A 19,618-nucleotide genomic window follows, 5' to 3' on the forward strand; every position below is an offset into this window, starting at 1 on the left:
ATATTAGCTAAATAGCAGCCCTAAGTGATTTCAAGATACATATGATGTAGTTCTGATCTCCAATGTCAGGCATATGGCTGGTAAATTCTCAAAAAGATGTTTTGTAAACATCACATTCCATTTTGACCCCATAAGATGTTCAGAGGGGGGAAAAGGTAATATAACTGGCTTTGCTGCCTGAGCATACCAAGATCAACTAGCTTTTCAGGATAGACCTCTAATACAACACTACCTGTGATACATCTATCCCATCTCACTGAGGGGATATTTATTTAACATGGGGCTCTGGAAAGCTCCACCAGAAACTCTAATCATGACTAATTCTATTAAACAGTAGAAGAGATCATGGGACTGTGAATAATGTCAGTAAAAATAATCTTAAAGGTTATGCCTTTAAAATGAAACAAATGGAATCTAATTATATTCCAAATAAATACCATAACCACACTGAAGGACAAAAGAAAGAAAACAGAAGGAAATACAAGATAATAAACAACTAATCCAAGTAAACACAGACTATACACCCTCACCATATACATCCTCAGTCAGGATGTGTTTGTGGGATGGTGGAGAATATTGCAAATAAATCTGGAACTCTTTTTAGTAGGTGTGTTTATTATGGTGGTGTGGAAGAAGTAATTCTGAAACTCTTTTAGATGTATTATAGTATTGAGTAAATGTGTTGATGATCTTGTGAACCATGGTTCTCATTGTAGAGAAGGAACATATAAACACGGATTGAGGAATACAAGAAAGAACCCTGTACGTTTTGGAATGGGAGTTGTGTGGACTCATGATTTCTTAAATAGGTATATGTGTATATACATCTGAGTATACAGGAGTGTGTGTATTTGTATATATAGATATATGTGTATATATATATATGTTTAAGTACAGATGTGTGTGTATCTATATGTATATATACATGCAGACATTTCCTAACTCTGTCTGCAGAAAGGGCAGAAAAAGCAGACACCCCAGTAGCACACCTAGCACTGAGATCTTGGTCTCTAATACCATTCCCCATTAAAAGGAACAGGAATTCTTCACAGAAATGGTTGACTCCATGCCAATAAAATAGGTACAAGAACATCCTGGAACATCCTGTTATGCTGGAAAGAAAATGTTCAAAAAAATGATGATAGTATGTCACAAAGACACAGTAGTCAGATTAAGGGGGGCCCTAGTGACCAAATTTGGGACAATTTGAGCACCAAAATAATAAAATACAATACTGAACAACAAACCACTGAAAAAACAGGAATTCATAAGTCTATACCAATAATAAATAAACAGGGAAGAAGGGAGGCCTCTGCTTGTAGACTGGTAAATGGGGAGCAAGTGCTAGAGTTGGAAAAATCATCAAAAAGATTGTTAGGCAAAAATCATCAATGAATGCTAAATCTAGGGGACATTTTGATGAAGAGTGGCTATTTGGAGGCTCTTAAGGGTGTGTCCCACAGATTATTAGTTGCAAGAGGAAAAAAAAATAAACAGTAATTATATAGTGGAGAAACCAGACAACATCTTGACTGGGTGATCAAAATTAACCTCACCAATGAGGGACAGATGGATGTCATGTGCCTCCAGATGTGATACTCTAAGGACAGAACATCACCTATACAGTACTCCAGCCAAGCATATATAACATCAATCTAATCACATGGAAACATCAGACGAACACAAAATGAGGAATGTTCTATTTTTAAAAGGGGGGTTGGGTGGGACTGTATTCTTCAAAAATATCATAAAAAACAAAGAAAGGCTATGGAAGTGTTCCAGATTAAAAGAAGCTAGAGACATGACACGTAAACGACCCTAGACTGGATCCATTACTGGAGGGGAAAAAGTGCTTATAACATTGACTTTACAAAGTCAATGGAAAAAAATTGGAATATGGACAATAGATTACATAAAAACACTATATCAATGTAAATGTATAAAGTTGTTGACTGCACTGTGTTTATATAAGACTATTTCTCTGAGGAGAAATAGTATATAGAGACTCTTTCTCTATATACACTGAAATACCCTAAGTACTTCATGGTAAAGGACCATGATGTATATAAGCAGATAGGATAAAATGTTAGTAATATGTGAATCTAGGTAAACAGCATATGTGTGTTCTTTGTACTGTTTTTTATTTTTGCAACTTTTTATAAATTTGAAATTATTGCCAAATGAAGTATAAAAAAATTATGCCTTTGTATCATCGTATCATAATAAGCAACTACAATCCAACAGGGAATTCTTTCTTAGGCCCTCAAGTTGTTGTCCACTTCTGCTCTTCAAAGAGCTTGACACAGTTTGCATTTTAATTTCACCTAAAGTTTTACAAACTCCTTATGTGTCAGGCTGAGATCCAGCTTTGGAAAAGATGTGCGTTCTTGGCAGGAGAGAGGTGGAGACCCTAATCCCCAGGGTGAAACTTTCAACTTGCCATATGTGAAGGTTCAAAGCACTAATATTTTCAGATCTAAGCTCAAGGGGACCTTTACCAGTATCTCCCCATAATTCTTTCACCAAAACATAGGAAAATAGAGATGACAATCCTACTGGCAAAAACTAATTTAGGAAATAGACTTTATCTCCTCATCCACTGGCTTTGGACCAGCTCTAACAAATCAAAAGTCCTTCCCATGCTGAAAGGATAAAGGAGAGGGAAAAAAAGAACACTCACAGCAGACTAACTAATTAAAACAGATCAGCTCTTTTGGCAAGCCAGGACCTCACTGTGGTGAATGTTGAGGAGAAGACAGATATGGGGACATGAAAACGAAGTAATACTGACAGGAAGAAGCAAATCATCATAAAGGGAAACCCCAAAATTCAGAGAGAAAAGAGTCCTCAATCCTCAAAGAAATGAGCTCAGACGTCTGCAGAAATGCCCAACCCTGGAATGGCTTAGGTACACTGTAATGATAGAACTTTGTCTGGAAAGCACCAAAGATCATTCAAGGTGACCAGGACTTGAACACAAAAGGGAAATGGGCTTTCTGAGCTTCTGAAAAGCTAGAGGCAGAGATACTGCTCAGGGATGACTTGCATCCCCAACCCTGGACAAGTATGTGGCCTAACAGATGTTGAATTCAGTTGGAGAATCAGGAGGGTCCTAGCATGTGTTTCCTATTAATTTATTTGTGTTTGTTCTTTATGAATGATGACATAAACTTCACAACAAAAAGAGGACTGAGACATGGCAGGAAAGTTTTTCATATGCGGTTAGACTTTGCTTTGCACAGTGTCACTGGACTCCCATCAGGGACTCTGGAGGCCAAGGGAAGCTACATTAAGATGAGCTGCATCTGCTTCTGATTTCTGTGGCTACCTTATTTCAACCAAGTTTCTAGAGCCATGGTTAAATAAGTCAGGAAATGAATCTAACCTTACAGGTCTGTGTGGGAGGTATAGCTCTTTCAAGCAATCTAGAGTAAATCTGATTATGCAGGAAGCTGTAACACAATCATACATGTTGTAATCTGCATGGGGAAAAGACTGTTTTAGCACAAAGGTGGTCACATAGCATCTAAAGAGCAGAGATACAAAGGGGAGAACTTTGCCAATGCTTATCCAATCCTGCCCAAGGGGGTAAAATATTATCTAGCAGATGTAAGAATTCTGGTAGCCACAGAAGGACACTATTATAGAGGGCAGGATAGGGTCCACTAGGGTTCTCTGTATCCTAGATGAAACAGACTTCAAAAACAACATTGGGCAAGTCTTTATCTGTGAAGTGGAGATAATTATAGTATCTGCCTCAAAGGATTTTATGAGGATTAAGTGAGTGGATACAGGGAAAAATGCTTAGAATAGTGCTTGACACGTGGTAAACACTCAGGAGACATCAGTTATTATTATTTTCTAAGACAAAAGATTACCTCTGACTCAATTCTATATTCAGTTAGTAACTTTCTAACTAGTAAATTTTTTTTTGCTGGCGCCTTAATAACATCAGAAGGGAGGTAACTTGGAAGTGAACTCAGGAATTCTAGTCAAAATTGAGTTTCTAGATCTCCATAATTGAAATCCAGATCATGGAACTGTGGTCATCAATGGTTCTGTACATCAGACGACATTTTTGATTGTCACTATGACTTGGATGCTGCTGGAACTTAATGCTAGGGACCAGGAATGCTGGCTGAAGTCAGTCATATACAATAGAAAAACTTTGCTGTTCAAAATGTCCATAGTGCTTGAACTGATAAACACTGCCCTAGACTACAATGAATCTACCAAAGTACTTACCTCCAAGGCCTATGCAACCAGCTGAGCCACCTCTGGACTTTATCTAAATGCAAGATCCCAAAATTCTCATATTTCTCTACAATTTCATACCTGATAATCACTCATACTGCTTCCAGAGAGCTCCATCAATTAATCCAGATGGTATGTGGCAGCAGAAGAGCCACTGCAGTTTCTGAAATTGGGTCATTGATTCCAAATAAAATTGGCTCTCAACATTCTAGAGAGGGTCAGAGTTTGGTAAACTGGAAAGGTCCCTCAAGGAAGAGGCTGTGTAAACCTTATGCAACACCATGGCAGAGAACTGGACTGGCATACTCACGTTGGTGAGATCTTCAAAAGCTGACCTCTTTTTGAGTGGTCCCTGAGGTGAAGATGGAGATATCTTTGCTTGGTAATTCTCCTCTCTCTAAAAAAGTAAAAGAGGTAAATGCGTATATCCAATTGTGAACAGTCTTTTCAGGGACGTCAGGTCATCTTTGGGGCTCAGGGGGGGAATGGCTGAATCTCCAAGCAACTGTAGATGCCTATAATAAACCCCAATAAACTACAACAAAAGGAAATTTTGGAACCCACTGCTTAGACAGTCACTGAAGGAGGTAATCATTGATGATAGGGACAAGGCTGGGAGGAGAAAAGATAACTGTCAGTGTAACTCTCAGAATGAGTAAACTAGCTTGGTGAAGCTAATTTTCTCTCTTACTCCTCTCATATTCATGGCTATACTAGCCAAGATTAACCATCACCACCCCCACCACCCTGCAACTCCCAGTCATTCCTTTAATATGGACATTCCCAGTTAAATTAGTTCAATAATTTAACAAAATTTAAGTGTCTCTTATGTTAAGTAGTTGATTTAAGACATTCTCAATAAGGACAATAACACACATACCTAGATACTGATCCAGGATCAGCTCTTTATTAGCTATTGACCTCGCACAAGTCACTTAGTTTCTGAGACTCAATTGCCTCATCAGTAAAACTGGAATAATAACCTACCGCATTTGAGGACCAAATAAGAGAAAACATGTTTTTTAAAAATCTATATAAAGTATAAACGGGCAGAAATAGTATTTTAGAAGTATATAGTCCAGGCTGATGGGTGGGGCTGGGTTTCCTCCCTGTTAGTTGTTTGGCCTGAGGCACCTCAACACTAGAGCCTACCCGGCTCTTTGGTGGGGCTAATGGCAGACTCTCAGAGGGCTCACACCAAGGAGTACTTCTCAGAAATTCTGCCAGTGTCCTTGTCCCCACGGTGAGCCACAGCCATCCTCCGCCTCTGCAGGAGACCATCCAACACTAGCAGCTCCACATGTATGAAACTTGGAAGCTGTCACTCCACCCTAATAACAACTAGAAAATCAACAACTCTTACTGGATCTGTAAGAGAAGGTGGTGGACACAGGGCAAATTGCTGCCTCCAAGATTGAAGAGACAGTTTTTTGGAATCGGGAAGATGGGGGAAGAGTAAGACGCAGAGATCACCTAACTCCCCACAGATACAACAGAAATATATCTACACGTGGAACAACTCCTACAGAACACCTACTGAACGCTGGCAGAAGACCTCAGACTTACAAAAAGGCAAGAAAATCTCCACGTAGCTGGGTAGGGCAAAAGAATAAAGAATAAACAGAGACAAAAGGATAGGGACGGGACCTGCACCAGTGGGAGGGAGCTGTGAAGGAGGAAAGGTTTCCACACACTAAGAAGCCCCTTCGAGGGCGGAGGCTGCGGGTGGCGGAGGGGGAAGCTTCGGGGCCGTGGAGGAGAGCACAGTAACAGGGCTGCAGAGGGCAAAGCGGAGAGATTCCCACACAGAGGATCGGTGCCGACTGCAACTCACCAGCCCGAGAGGCTGATCTGCTCACCCGCCAGGGTGGGCGGGGGCTGAGAGCTGAGGCTCAGGCTTCGGTTGGATCCCAGGGAGAGGACTGGGGTTGGCGGCGTGAACACAGCCTGCCGGGGGTTAGTGCACTACGGCTAGCCGGGAGGGAGTCCGGGGAAAAGTCTGGACCTGCCGAAGAGGCAAGAGACTTTTTGTTCCCTCTTTGTTTCCTGGTGCGAGAGGAGAGGGGATTAAGAGTGCTGCTTAAAGGAGCTCCAGAGACGGGTGCAAGCCGCAGCTAACAGTGCGGACCCCAAAGACGGGCATGAGACGCTAAGGCTGCTGCTGCCGCCACCAAGAACCCTGTGTGTGAGCACAGGTCACTATCCACACCTCCCTTTGGGGGAGACTGTGCAGCCCGCCACTGCCAGGGTCCCGGGATCCAGGGACAATTTCCGAGGGAGAACGCATGGCGCGCCTCAGTCTGGTGCAACGTCCCACTGGCTTCTGCTGCCATAGGTTCGCCCCACATCTGCACCCCTCCCTCCCCCCGACCTGAGTGAGACAGAGTCCCCGAAGCAGCTGCTCCTTTAACCCCGTCCTGTCTGAGCGAAGAACAGATGCCCCGTGGGACCTACACCCAGAGGCAGGGCCAAATCCAAAGCTGAGCCCCGGAAGCTGTGGTAACAAAGAAGAGAAAGGGAAATCTCTCCCAGCAGCCTCAGAAGCAGCGGATTAATGCTCCACAATCAACTTGATGTACCCTGCATCTGTGGAATACACGAATAGACAACGAATCATCCCAAACTGAGGAGGTGGACTTTGAGAGCAAGATTTATTATTTTTCCCCTTTTCCTCTTTTTCTGAGTGTGTATGTGTATGCTTCTGTGTGAGATTTTGTCTGTATAGCTTTGCTTTCACCATTTGTCCTAGGGTTCTATCCGTCCGTTTTATTGTTTGTTTTGTTTTTCTTTTAAAAAAATTATTCTTAATAATTATTTTTTATTTTAATAACTTTATTTTATTTTATCTTACTTTATTTTATTTTATCCTCTTTCATCTTTCTTTTCTTTCTTCCTTCCTCCCTCTCTCTCTTTCTTTCTTTCTACTTTTTCTCCCTTTTATTCTGAGCCATGTGGATGAAAGGCTCTTGGTGCTGCAGCCAGGAGTCAGTGCTGTGCCTCTGAGGTGGGAGAGCCAATGTCAGGACACTGGTTCGCAAGAGACCTCCCAGCTCCACATAATATCAAACGGCGAAAATCTCCCAGAGATCTCCATCTCAACACAAGCACCCAACTTCACTCAACGACCATCAAGCTACAGTGCTGGACATCCTATGCCAAACAACTAGCAAGACAGGAACACAACTCCACCCATTAGCAGAGAGGTTGCCTAAAATCATAATAAGTCCACAGACACCCCAAAACACACCAACAGACATGGACCTGCCCACCAGAAAGACAAGATCCAGCCTCATCCACGAGAACATAGGCACTAGTCCCCTCCACCAGGAAGCCTACACAACCCACTGAACCAACTTTAGCCACTGGGGACACACACCAAAAACAATGCGAACTATGAACCTGCAGCCTGCAGAAAGGAGACCCCAAACACAGCAAGATAAGCAAAATGAGAAGACAGAAAATCACACAGCACATTAAGGAGCAAGGAAAAAACCCACCAGACCTAACAAATGAAGAGGAAATTGGCAGTCTACCTGAAAAAGAATTCAGAATAATGATAGTAAAGATGATCCAAAATCTTGGAAATAGAATAGAGAAAATGCAAGAAACATTTAACAAGGACCTAGAAGAACTAAAGATGAAACAAGCAACAATGAACAACACAATAAATGAAATTAACAATACTCTAGATGGGATCAATAGCAGAATAACTGAGGCAGAAGAACGGATAAGTGACCTGGAAGATAAAATAGTGGAAATAACTACTGCACAGCAGAATAAAGAAAAGAGAATGAAAAGAATAGAGGACAGTCTCAGAGACCTCTGGGACAACATTAAACGCACCAACATTCGAATTATAGGGGTTCCAGAAGAAGAAGACAAAAAGAAAGGGACTGAGAAAATATTTGAAGAGATTATAGTTGAAAACTTCCCTAATATGGGAAAGGAAATACTTAATCAAGTCCAGGAAGCACAGAGAGTCCCATACAGGATAAATCCGAGGTGAAATATGCCAAGACACATATTAATCAAACTGTCAAAAATTAAATACAAAGAAAACATATTAAAAGCAGCAAGGGAAAAACAACAAATAACACACAAGGGAATCCCCATAAGGTTAACAGCTGATCTTTCAGCAGAAACTCTGCAGGCCAGAAGGGACTGGCAGGACATACTTAAAGTGATGAAGGAGAAAAACCAACAACCAAGATTACTCTAAACATCAAGGATCTCATTCAGATTTGATGGAGATATTAAAACCTTTACAGACAAGCAAAAGCTGAGAGAGTTCAGCACCACCAAACCAGCTTTACAATGAATGCTAAAGGAACTTCTCTAGGCAAGGAACACAAGAGAAGGAAAAGCCCTACAATAACAAACCCAAAACAATTAAGAAAATGGGAATAGGAACATACATATCGATAATTACCTTAAATTAAATGGATTAAATGCTCCCACCAAAAGACACAGACTGGCTGAATGGATACAAAAACAAGACCCATATATATGCTGTCTACAAGAGACCCACTTCAGGACTAGAGACACATGCAGACTGAAAGTGAGAGGATGGAAAAAGATATTCCATGCAAATGGAAACCAAAAGAAAGCTGGAGTAGCAATTCTCATATAAGACAAAAGAGACTTTAAAATAAAGACTATTACAAGAGACAGAGAAGGACACTACATAATGATCAAGGGATCGATCCAAGAAGAAGATATAACAATTGTAAATATTTATGCACCCAACATAGGAGCACCTCAATACATACGGCAAATACTAACAGCCATAAAAGGGAAATCGAAAGTAACACAGTCATAGTAGGGGACTTCAACACCCCACTTTCACCAATGGACATATCAACCAAAATGAAAATAAATAAGGAAACACAAGCTTTAAATGATACATTGAACAAGATAGACTTAATTGATATTTATAGGACATTCCATCCAAAAACAACAGAATACACATTTTTCTCAAGTGCTCATGGAACATTCTCCAGGATAGATCATATCTTGGGTCACAAATCAAGCCTTGGTAAATTTAAGAAAATTGAAATTGTATCAAGTATCTTTTCCGACCACAATGCTATGAGACTAGATATCAATTACAGGAAAAGATCTGTAAGAAATACAAACACATGGAGGCTAAACAATACACTACTTAATAACGAAGTGATCACTGAAGAAATCAAAGAGGAAATAAAAAAATACCTAGAAACAAATGACAATGGAGACACGACAACCCAAAACCTATGGGATGCAGCAAAAGCAGTTCTAAGAGGGAAGTTTATAACAATAAATTCCTACCTTAAGAAACAGGAAACATCTCGAATAAACAACCTATCCTTGCACCTAAAGCAATTAGAGAAAGAAGAACAAAAAAACCCCAAAGTTAGCAGAAGGAAAGAAATCATAAAGATCAGACCAGAAATAAATGAAAAAGAAATGAAGAAAATGATAGCAAAGATCAATAAAACTGAAAGGTGCTTCTTTGACAAGATATACAAAATTGATAAACCAGTAGTCAGACTCATCAAGAAGAAAAGGAAGAAGACTCAAATCAATAGAATTAGAAATGAAAAAGGAGAAGTAACAACTGACATTGCAGAAATACAAAAGATCATGAGCAATTACTACAAGCAACTTTATGGCAATAAAATGGACAACCTGGAAGAAATGGACAAATTCTTAGAAAAGCACAACCTGCCAAGACTGAATCAGGAAGAAATAGAAAATATGAACAGACCAATCACAAGCACTGAAATTGAAACTGTGATTAAAAATCTTCCAACAAACAAAAGCCCACGACCAGATGGCTTCACAGGAGAATTCTATCAAATATTTAGAGAAGAGCTAACACCTATCCTCAAACTCTTCCAAAATATAGCGGAGGCAGGAACACTCCCAAACTCATTCTACGAGGCCACCATCACCCTGACACCAAAACCAGACAAGGATGTCACAAAGAAAGAAAACTACAGGCCAATAACACTGATGAACATAGATGCAAAAATCCTCAACAAAATACTAGCAAACAGAATCCAACAACACATTAAAAGGATCATACACCATGTTCAAGTGGGGTTTATTCCAGGAATGCAAGGATTCTTCAATATATGCAAATCAATAAACGTGATACACCATATTAACAAATTGAAGGAGAAAAACCATATGATCTCAATAGAGGCAGAGAAAGCTTTCGACAAAATTCAACACCCATTTATGATAAAAATCCTCCAGTAAGTAGGCATAGAGGGAACTTTCTTCAACATAATAAAGGCCATATATGACTAACCTACAGCCAACACTGTCCTCATTGGTGAAAAACTGAAAGCATTTCCACTAAGATCAGGAACAAGAAAAGGTTGCCCACTCTCACCACTCTTATTCAACATAGTTTTGGAAGTTTTAGCCACAGCAATCAGAGAAGAGAAGGAAATAAAAGGAATCCAAATCAGAAAAGAAGAAGTAAAGCTGTCACTGTTTGCAGGTGACATGATACTATGCATGTCACCTGAGAATCCTAAAGATGCTACCAGAAAAGTACTAGAGCTAATCACTGAATTTGGTAAAGTAGCAGGATACAAGATTAATGCACAGAAATCTCTGGCATTCCTATACACTAATGATGAAAACTCTGAAAGTGAAATCAAGAAAACACACGCATTTACCACTGCAACAAAAAGAATAAAATATCTAGGAAAAAACCTACTTAAGGAGACAAAAGACCTGTATGCAGAAAAGTATAAGACACTGATGAAAGAAACTAAAGATGTTACAAGTAGATGGAGAGATATACCATGTTCTTGGATTGGAAGAATCAACATTGTGAAAATGCCTCTACTACCCAAAGCAATCTACTGATTCAGTGCAATCCCTATCAAACTACCACTGGCATTTTTCACAGAACTAGAACAAAAAATTTCACAACTTGTATGGAAACACAAAAGACCCCGAATAGCCAAAGCAATCTTGAGAACGAAAAACAGAGCTGGAGGAATCAGGCTCCCTGACTTTAGACTATACTACAAAGCTACAGTAATCAAGACAGTATGGTACTGGCACAAAAACAGAAATATAGAGCGATGGCACAGGATAGGAAGCCCAGAGCTAAACCCACACACATATGGTCACCTTATCTTTGATAAAGGAGGCAGGAATGTACAGTGGAGAAAGAACAGCCTTTTCAATAAGTGGTGCTGGGAAAACTGGACAGGTACATGTAAAAGTATGAGATTAGATCACTCCCTAACACCATACACAAAAATAAGCTCAAAATGGATTAAAGACCTAAGTGTAAGGCCAGTAACTCTCAAACTCTTAAAGGAAAACATAGGCAGAACACTATGACATAAATCACAGCAAGATCCTTTTTGACCCACCTCCCAGAGAAATAGAAATTAAAAAAAAAATAAACAAATGGGACCTAATGAAACTTCAAAGCTTTTGCACAGCAAAGGAAACCATAAACAAGACCAAAAGACAACCCTCAGAATGGGAGAAAATATTTGCAAATGAAGCAACTAACAAAGGATTAATCTCCAAAATTTAGAAGCAGCTCATTCAGCTCAACAACAAACAACCCAATCCAAAAATGGGCAGAAGACCTAATAGACATTTCTCCAAAGAAGTTATACAGACTGCCAACAAACACATGAAAGAATGCTCAACATCATTAATCATTAGAGAAATGCAAATCAAAACTACAATGAGATATTATCTCACACCAGTCAGAATGGCCATCATCAAAAAATCTAGAAACAATATATGCTGGAGAGGGTGTGGAGAATAGGGAACACTCTTGCACTGCTGGTGGGAATGTGAATTGGTACAGCCACTATGGAGAACAGTATGGAGGTTCCTTAAAAAACTAAAAAGAGAACTACCATATGACCCAACAATCCCACTACTGGGCATATACCCTGAGAAAACCATAATTCAAAAAGAGTCGTGTACCACAACGTTCATTGCAACTCTATGTACAATAGCCAAGAGATGGAAACAACCTAGGTGTCCATCATCAGATGAATGGATAAAGAAGATGTGGCACATATATCCAATGGAATATTACTCAGCCATAAAAAGAAACGAAATTGAGCTGTTTGTAATGAGGTGGATGGACCTAGAGTCTGTCATACAAAGTAAAGTAAGTCAGAAAGAGAAAGACAAATACCGTATGCTAACACATATATATGGAATTTAAGGGAACAAAATGTCATGAAGAACCCAGGGGTAAGACAGGAATAAAAACACAGACCTACTAGAGAATGGACTTGAGGATATGGGGAGGAGGAAGGGTAAGCTGTGACAAAGTGAGAGAGTGGCATGGACATATATACACTACCAAACATAAAATAGATAGCTAGTGGGAAGCAGCCGCATAGCACAGGGAGATCAGCTCAGTGCTTTGTGACCACCTAGACGGGTGGGATAGGGAGGGTGGGAGGGAGGGAGACGCAAGAGGGAAGAGATATGGGAACATATGTATATGTATAACTGATTCACTTTGTTATAAAGCAGAAACTAACACACCACTGTAAGGCAATTATACTCCAATAAAGATGTAAAAAAAAAAGTATATAGTCCAATATGTTTTTAAACCTCATAGGGGAAATTTTGTATTTTAAGAAAGGAGTTTGGTGATTCATATTAATCTCTTTTAGTGTATACAAGGGAGAGATGGGGGAAAGGAGGAAGGGTGAGTATTTTGGATCAAAGGGAGCTTCCTTTCTAGGTAGTGTTTATCTACACATGCTTTACCCCACTCCCAAATGAGCAAGACTATCTCTGTGGGGTTAGAGGTTAAGGTAAATCACGCTGTAGGGCTTTTCTGTTCCCTAACAGTTTTTATTTGGTGAAAGTCTCCTAAGTATCAGATTTCCTTTATGAATTGAGAACCCTGCCCTACCTATGTCAGAGAGTTGTTATAATATGAAGCAGAACATTGAGGTCAGACCATTTATTTTCCCTGTTCTCTATTTACATCATGGACAGTTAACACATGACACAGTAAGTGATTACAAATTTAGAGAACTGGATTCATATTACAATAGAACAATCTAGCACAGTGGAGCAATCCTGAAAGAGCTGAGAATTACTTCTGTTTTTTAATTGATTAAGCTAAGAAATAAGTAAACTATTAGTCTCTTATCTAGTTCATGATAAATAATCCTAGTGGAAATAATTAGCAAAAAATAAATTACTATTTTCTCTCAAATTGGCTAAGAAATTAACTGTTGGTCTGTTATCCAATTCCTACTTAGTATTACTGGTAGAAATAACCAGCCCCAAATAAAATCAATGGGTGAAACTGAACTCAATAAAATTTATATTTGCAAGATATGCCCTGAGAGAGTTGGATTTAGAAAAATAACTGCCACAGAAGAAAACTTACAGTGGCAGGACTCTAATTGGAAAATTTGATATGGACAAAAATCTGATCAATGTATCAAATCTTTCTTGCCAAATTTACATAGGAAAAACACATTTGGCCCCTCCAAGAAAATCATTTCAGTGAGACAAAAATGAAAATGATTAGAAAGTGTTTATCTGTGCTGAGAGAAAACCAATCAAGGAAAATAAATTGGCCTAATGATGTTTGCTCCAGGAAATACTCTTTTTTTTTTTTTTTTTTTTTTTTTTGGTGGTACGCGGGCCTCTCATTTGTTGTGGCCTCTCCCGCTGTGGAGCACAGGCTCCAGACGCGCTGGCTCAGCAGCCATGGCTCACAGGCCCAGCCACTGCGGGGCATGTGGGATCTTCCCGAACCGGGGCACGAATCCATGTCCCCTGCATCAGCAGGCGGACTCTCAACCACTGCGCCAGCAGGGAAGCCCCAGGAAATACTCTCTTAATGACAATTCATCAGGTTAGTAAAATTCTGATTAAAATATGAATGATGAGGAACATAGAACATCACAGGGTCGGAATGACAAACTATCCACAAGGTCAAAACAGCAGGCTTGGGCTTCCCCGGTGGCGCAGTGGTTGAGAGTCTGCCTGCCGATGCAGGGGACACGGGTTCGTGCCCTGGTCCGGGAGGATCCCACATGCTGCGGAGCGGCTGGGCCTGTGAGCCATGGCCGCTGGGCCTGCGCGTCCGGAGCCTGTGCTCCGCAACGGGAGAGGCCACAGAAGTGAGAGGCATGCGTGCCACAGCAGTGAGAGGCACGTGTACTGCAAAAAAAAAAAAAAAAAAAAAACTCAAAATGGGCCCATTCTTCAAATTTAATAGCTGTAAAAAGCATTATAATACATTTGTTGACCTAGTCTTCATACTCTCCCCAGGATGTACCAAGCAGCCACCTGGCAAGGTGCTTTGAGCATCTCAGAGAGAGTAAGAGTATAGATGTGATCACTAATGAGAACTGAGTATTGTTTGCTTTTGAAGGTTATGGAGGACGGCCTTCATCTTAGCCATGTATTTACAGGAAAGAAGAGTTGACACTTTCCCCCTAAGTCCTAATTTGATGGTCTTCTCCAACTACAAGGTCTGCCACCCTTTCCCACTTTCTCAGATTAAACCACACATATTTCAAAAGATGTAGGGATGAGCATAGGGACTGAACCAACACAGGAAGAGCTTATATGAAACACTGTTGGGAGGGACAGCTTGCTCTAACCTTTTCAGATGGGCCATGATTGCTGGGCACAATTTTGCTGGACTGAGATTTCTTAGTCTCACGTCTGGAGCGTTGGGGTGGTAGTGGCAGTGCCATTTCTTATGGATTCAGCAGCATCTATCCAAGGCAGGGCTGCAATCAGAAAAGGACTCTTTAAAACACCATTCACCAGAAATATCAGAATTCTCTGGAGATCCTTGAGAAAACCCAGTCTCTCTGTAGCATCCCTAGGAGAAAACATACTTTGATTTAAGCAGATCTGGGCTCAAATCTTGGTTCTACCACACTTAACCATGGGCAAGTGACTTAAACTCCCTAGGCTTCAGTTATCTCATCTGTAAAATGGAGATAAGTAAACGTACCTCTGCAGGGCACTGTTCAAATTAAATGAGATACTCTATGTAAAAAGCTCAGTACAGTGCCTGCCACCCCCTGTGGGCACTGGGACTGTGGCCTAGCCCCTAGTTTAGCCTAGGAACACTGGGGACAAATTAACAGTTTTGCATTGAAAATAATCAAGAACATGACAGATCATATAGTATGGAGGCTCGCTGGTAGGGTTAATGTTCTTTAAAAGGCATGGGGTCCTGGCCACAGCAATTATAATGCTGCTACAGAGAAGGCAAAAGAATACACTGCACGCACTCACACACACACACACACACACACACACACACACACACACACACACACACACACATATGCACAATAGGCCAGAGGGTATTCAAAGGCTGCATTCAATCAAGAAACTGTAATCCAGTTCCAGACACCCAGTAAGAAAAAAATAAAATAAAAAGATAACAGCAGAAGGAACTAACTTGTTGAAAATCACTTGACATAAAAATTTAACAGTCATTACAGACCTTGGGAGAGTCCTACCTTCATCCTATCTCAGTGTGGGATCCCATTCTACATTCCTTAAATTTCTTTTAGTTTGTGAGTTCCCAATAGTTATGATATACTTATGTATCTTACAAGCAAATACATAATTAGGAGGAATCAGTTCTTGGATATCCAAGAGATCCTTCCCACTCAAATACAACTGCCCTTCCAACTCCACTGATATTCAGTGTCCAAGCTCAACTGCATTTGACAAAGAACAGGCTTCCATAAGAGAGACCCTAAAGGCAATGCACCAGATGCTTCAGGCAATGGAGATACAAACACAAATAAATCATGTATCTTACCCTAGAAGTATTCACAGGCACAGCTCTAACAGTAACATAAAAATATGACAAATGATTTAAAAACGGTAGATAAAAAGTACTTTAGAAACACAATGGCAAGACAGTAATCTTGTGGGAGATTCCATCTGGACTTAAACGACAAAAAGGTTCCCAAGTAGACAGGGGAGCTTTCCAGGCAAAGAAAGCCTGAGCCTAGGCAGAGGGTTGAACATGCAGAGCACAGCAAGTTTGGTAACATCCTGGAGTGTGGAGTATAAAGAATGTGTTGGGGAGGAGTTAGAAAGAGGCTGCAAGCTAGGCTGGGGCCATGCTGGTAAGACTGCAGAGAAGACTGCAGTTTGAGGGGAAGGTTTAAGAAAGAAGAAAGGCTAACTTGGGCTTTGCTTTGGATGGAGAATATTAAACATTTTGTTGGCAAGGAAAAGTTAGTACAAGTATGTGCCTTCACATTTACTATGTCAGTTAATCCTCCCAACAAAACTGTGAGGGTAAGCAGGGCAAGTACAATTCTTTCCATTTTATAGTCCCAGATGAGTTAAGTGACTTACTACACAGGACAAATTATTAAGCAGCATAGAACATTCAGCTCTTTCCAGGGCTCTTTTCTAAAATACCATGAAGTCTCTCTGATCGTATGCAAAAAAGATTCCAAAATAGCCTACAGTCCAAAGTGAAAGGCCATAGTGTGGTAGTATGAGGAGTAATGAGGAGTTAGAATGAATAGACTTTTTTTTAAGAAGCAATTGGGCTCCTAAATCAGCCAACTTAGCATCTTAGAGCCTCAGTTTCCTCATTCGCAAAAGAGCTATACCACCTCTTACTTGCAGAGGTATTGTGTGGCTCAAATGTAAATTTGTACGTGCAAAGCTTAACCTGGTACTCAGAATAAATGGTGCATCTTATTCTCCTTCTCTTCCTCCAAATCCAAACCTATTTTCCATCTCATCCCTCAAAACTCAGCCAAGCAGCAATAAAGCTAAATTGAGTGAACCCACCCTTAACTGCACTGTATGAAAACCACTCACTCCACTATTATTATTCACACCTCATACAATTTTCTATGGATGACCAAAGACTCATGTTCTGAAATCTTTATCTTTCAAACGGAAAGAAAACATCAAACTGGAGTCAACAGGTCAGAAAACTTTCAGCTGATGACATCACAGGCTGACTAAACCTCAGAGAAAATAAGGTTTTTCAGATGATGGTTATGTATCACCTTCATTATCCTGAACAATAATCACTTGCTTTGGGGGACACAGACACTGACTTAAGTAACTAATTTCCCTGCCACTAGGTGGGGGGAGGGGATTGACATCACCAAAAACATGCTTTCATAAAAGGACACTCTGTAGAACACTCTCAACTTGTACCACCTACAGAACCCTTAGCCTTATTTGGACAAAAAAATTAAAATCCTTTCTGCTTTCCAGACTTTCCATCTCCCCTACATACACACTGATGAGTGCTGAAGACTCCATTGGGCATCCCAGGGCTGGTGCTGAAACCCACACAGGGGCAAGTTGGCCTTTTTAGAAGCCCAATTGCTCAGAGTCCAAAACTGTAGATCAAGACAATCTCAGGAAACAGTAGCGACTTCTTTTTATATATAAAGGCAGGTTACAGACAGCAAGACACTGGGGAGAGAAAGCAGCATGGTGTCAATGAAAGCAGCACTGAGCTGAGAAGGATGCCTAGGGTCTAGTTCTAATCCTGCCCTAGCTGGCTGAGTGACACTGGACAGGTCCCTTTTCCCTCTCCAGGCCTCCTTCCCCCACCTAATAAAATGAGATAGTGGGACCAGAGTCTCTTCGACATTTAAACCATGGTCAATGGACCAGCAATATTAGCATCACCTGGGAGCTTGTCAGCAATTTAAAATCTCAGTCCCCGAGGTAGGCCTCACCAAATCAGGAAGTGCAAGTTAATAACCCCAGGTGATCTGTATGCACTTTAAAGTTTAAGAAGCACTGTTCTAGGATCCCTTCAACTTCTGACATTCTAAGATTCCAAGAGGACCATAGCAGAGAGCAGTGGAAAGCCAGAGTTGGAGGGGTTGGAGGTGGTGATAGAAGAGAGCCAGTGGAGACAACAAGGGAGGAAGGACACATGTTTCCATCTTCCTTCATATCCTTCAACCTGTAGTTCAAAAGGCATCCCTCAAGTAGCATTCTCTAGCTTAAATACGTCTTGTGGATGAAATTGATCCTGCACAGTTTCGCTTGTGAAAAGACGTTATGTAAATGTACTCGCATTCAGGCATGTGTACTGGTAGCTCCATTTAAAAGCTGGGACCCAGTTTTGGTTTTTTGTTGTTTTTGTTTGGTTTTTTAGGTTTGTTGGTTTTCTTTGCTTTGCCATCTCACCCACTAATACACACTCCCTGCCCAACCTCGTACAGGGCTCTCTCCGCAGACTGCTGACTGACAGGAAAAAGCAAAGGTTTCGTGTCAGGGATCCCATGCATCCCGGCAAAAGAAGACAGTGAGTTACAAGTGACTGGAGTGAGGCTCAAGGACCCACCCGCGCGCGACACAACCGAACATTCAAGCGGGCAGTACAAGTTCAAAGGCGCCTACCTCATATCGAGATTGAGGGCAGAAGAGGAAAGACCACGGGCGCAGTCCTAGCCCAGGAGAGGCCCGGGAAATGACCGGAGCTCCGCGTCCCAGCAACTGGCGTTCGTCTCAACTTTCCCCGTGCTCTCTCCAATCAGCCCAGTAGCGAATTTTGAAAATTACAGCCCAGGAAGCAGAGCAGCGGTGATTGGCCAGCAAGGGCAAATCAGCGTGCAGTTGAGACTTGAGCTCGCCTAGCAAGGAGGGGCGGGGCTGGGTATTTTTAAACTGAACTCTGCAGCTAATTGACTTCACAACGGGGCGTGGTTTCCTGTACCCCTGATTGGACTGGGCTGGGCTGACAAGCGGGAGTGCTGCGTCTCTTTAAAGACTCGTTTTCATTTAAATAATCCTGCTGGAGGATGGCGAGAGCCGCTGCATTATGTAGTGAAGTTCAGAGCAATTAAAACATTAATATTAATAAGCTTTTGGGAATTCCCTGGCGGTCCAGTGGTTAGGACTCGCCGCTTTCACTGCCGTGGCCCAGGTTCAATCCCTGGTCAGGGAAATAAGACCCGCAAGCCGGCGCAGTGCGGCCAAAACGTGCCTTTGTGAGGGAAGCAGAGCAGAAATTATTGCCCTTATTTTATGGATAGCCCCCAAAGTGCAGAGAGCTAATAGTAGCTAACATTAATTGAGTGCTAGCTCTGTGCTAATTGCTATAATTTTTTTAATTGTTTTCAACACTGTCCAAAAAGGTAGGTACTTTTATTATTGCCGTTTTACAAACAACAAAACTCTAGCTTGCTAACTGCCTAATGTCACAATGCTACATTGTGGCAAAGCAGGTAATACAACCGATATGCTCATTCATTTCATTCCTACATTAATTAATTCATTCCATTCCTACATTAATTCATTCATTCAACAAATAATTATTGAGCACCTGCTTTGTTCCAGGAGCTAAAAATATATATATATGAGTAACTGACAAAAG

At 41.0% G+C, this 19,618-nt stretch overlaps 1 protein-coding gene across 1 annotated transcript in view; it reads right to left on the minus strand.

Annotated features, from left to right (window-relative positions):
* Positions 1–18,779, minus strand: part of CCNB3 (cyclin B3) — a 55,149-nt gene extending 36,370 nt beyond the window's left edge. The window contains 3 exon segments of the mRNA XM_033849622.2: positions 4,565–4,651; positions 14,877–15,008; positions 18,643–18,779. Of these exon segments, the coding sequence (XP_033705513.1) occupies positions 4,565–4,651; positions 14,877–14,972 (183 nt within the window). The 5' untranslated portion in view covers positions 14,973–15,008; positions 18,643–18,779.
* Positions 18,780–19,618: the final 839 nt, after the last annotated feature.

This window comes from Tursiops truncatus, chromosome X (assembly GCF_011762595.2).
Source record: "Tursiops truncatus isolate mTurTru1 chromosome X, mTurTru1.mat.Y, whole genome shotgun sequence".
In the NCBI taxonomy this organism is placed as follows: Eukaryota; Metazoa; Chordata; class Mammalia; order Artiodactyla; family Delphinidae; genus Tursiops; species Tursiops truncatus.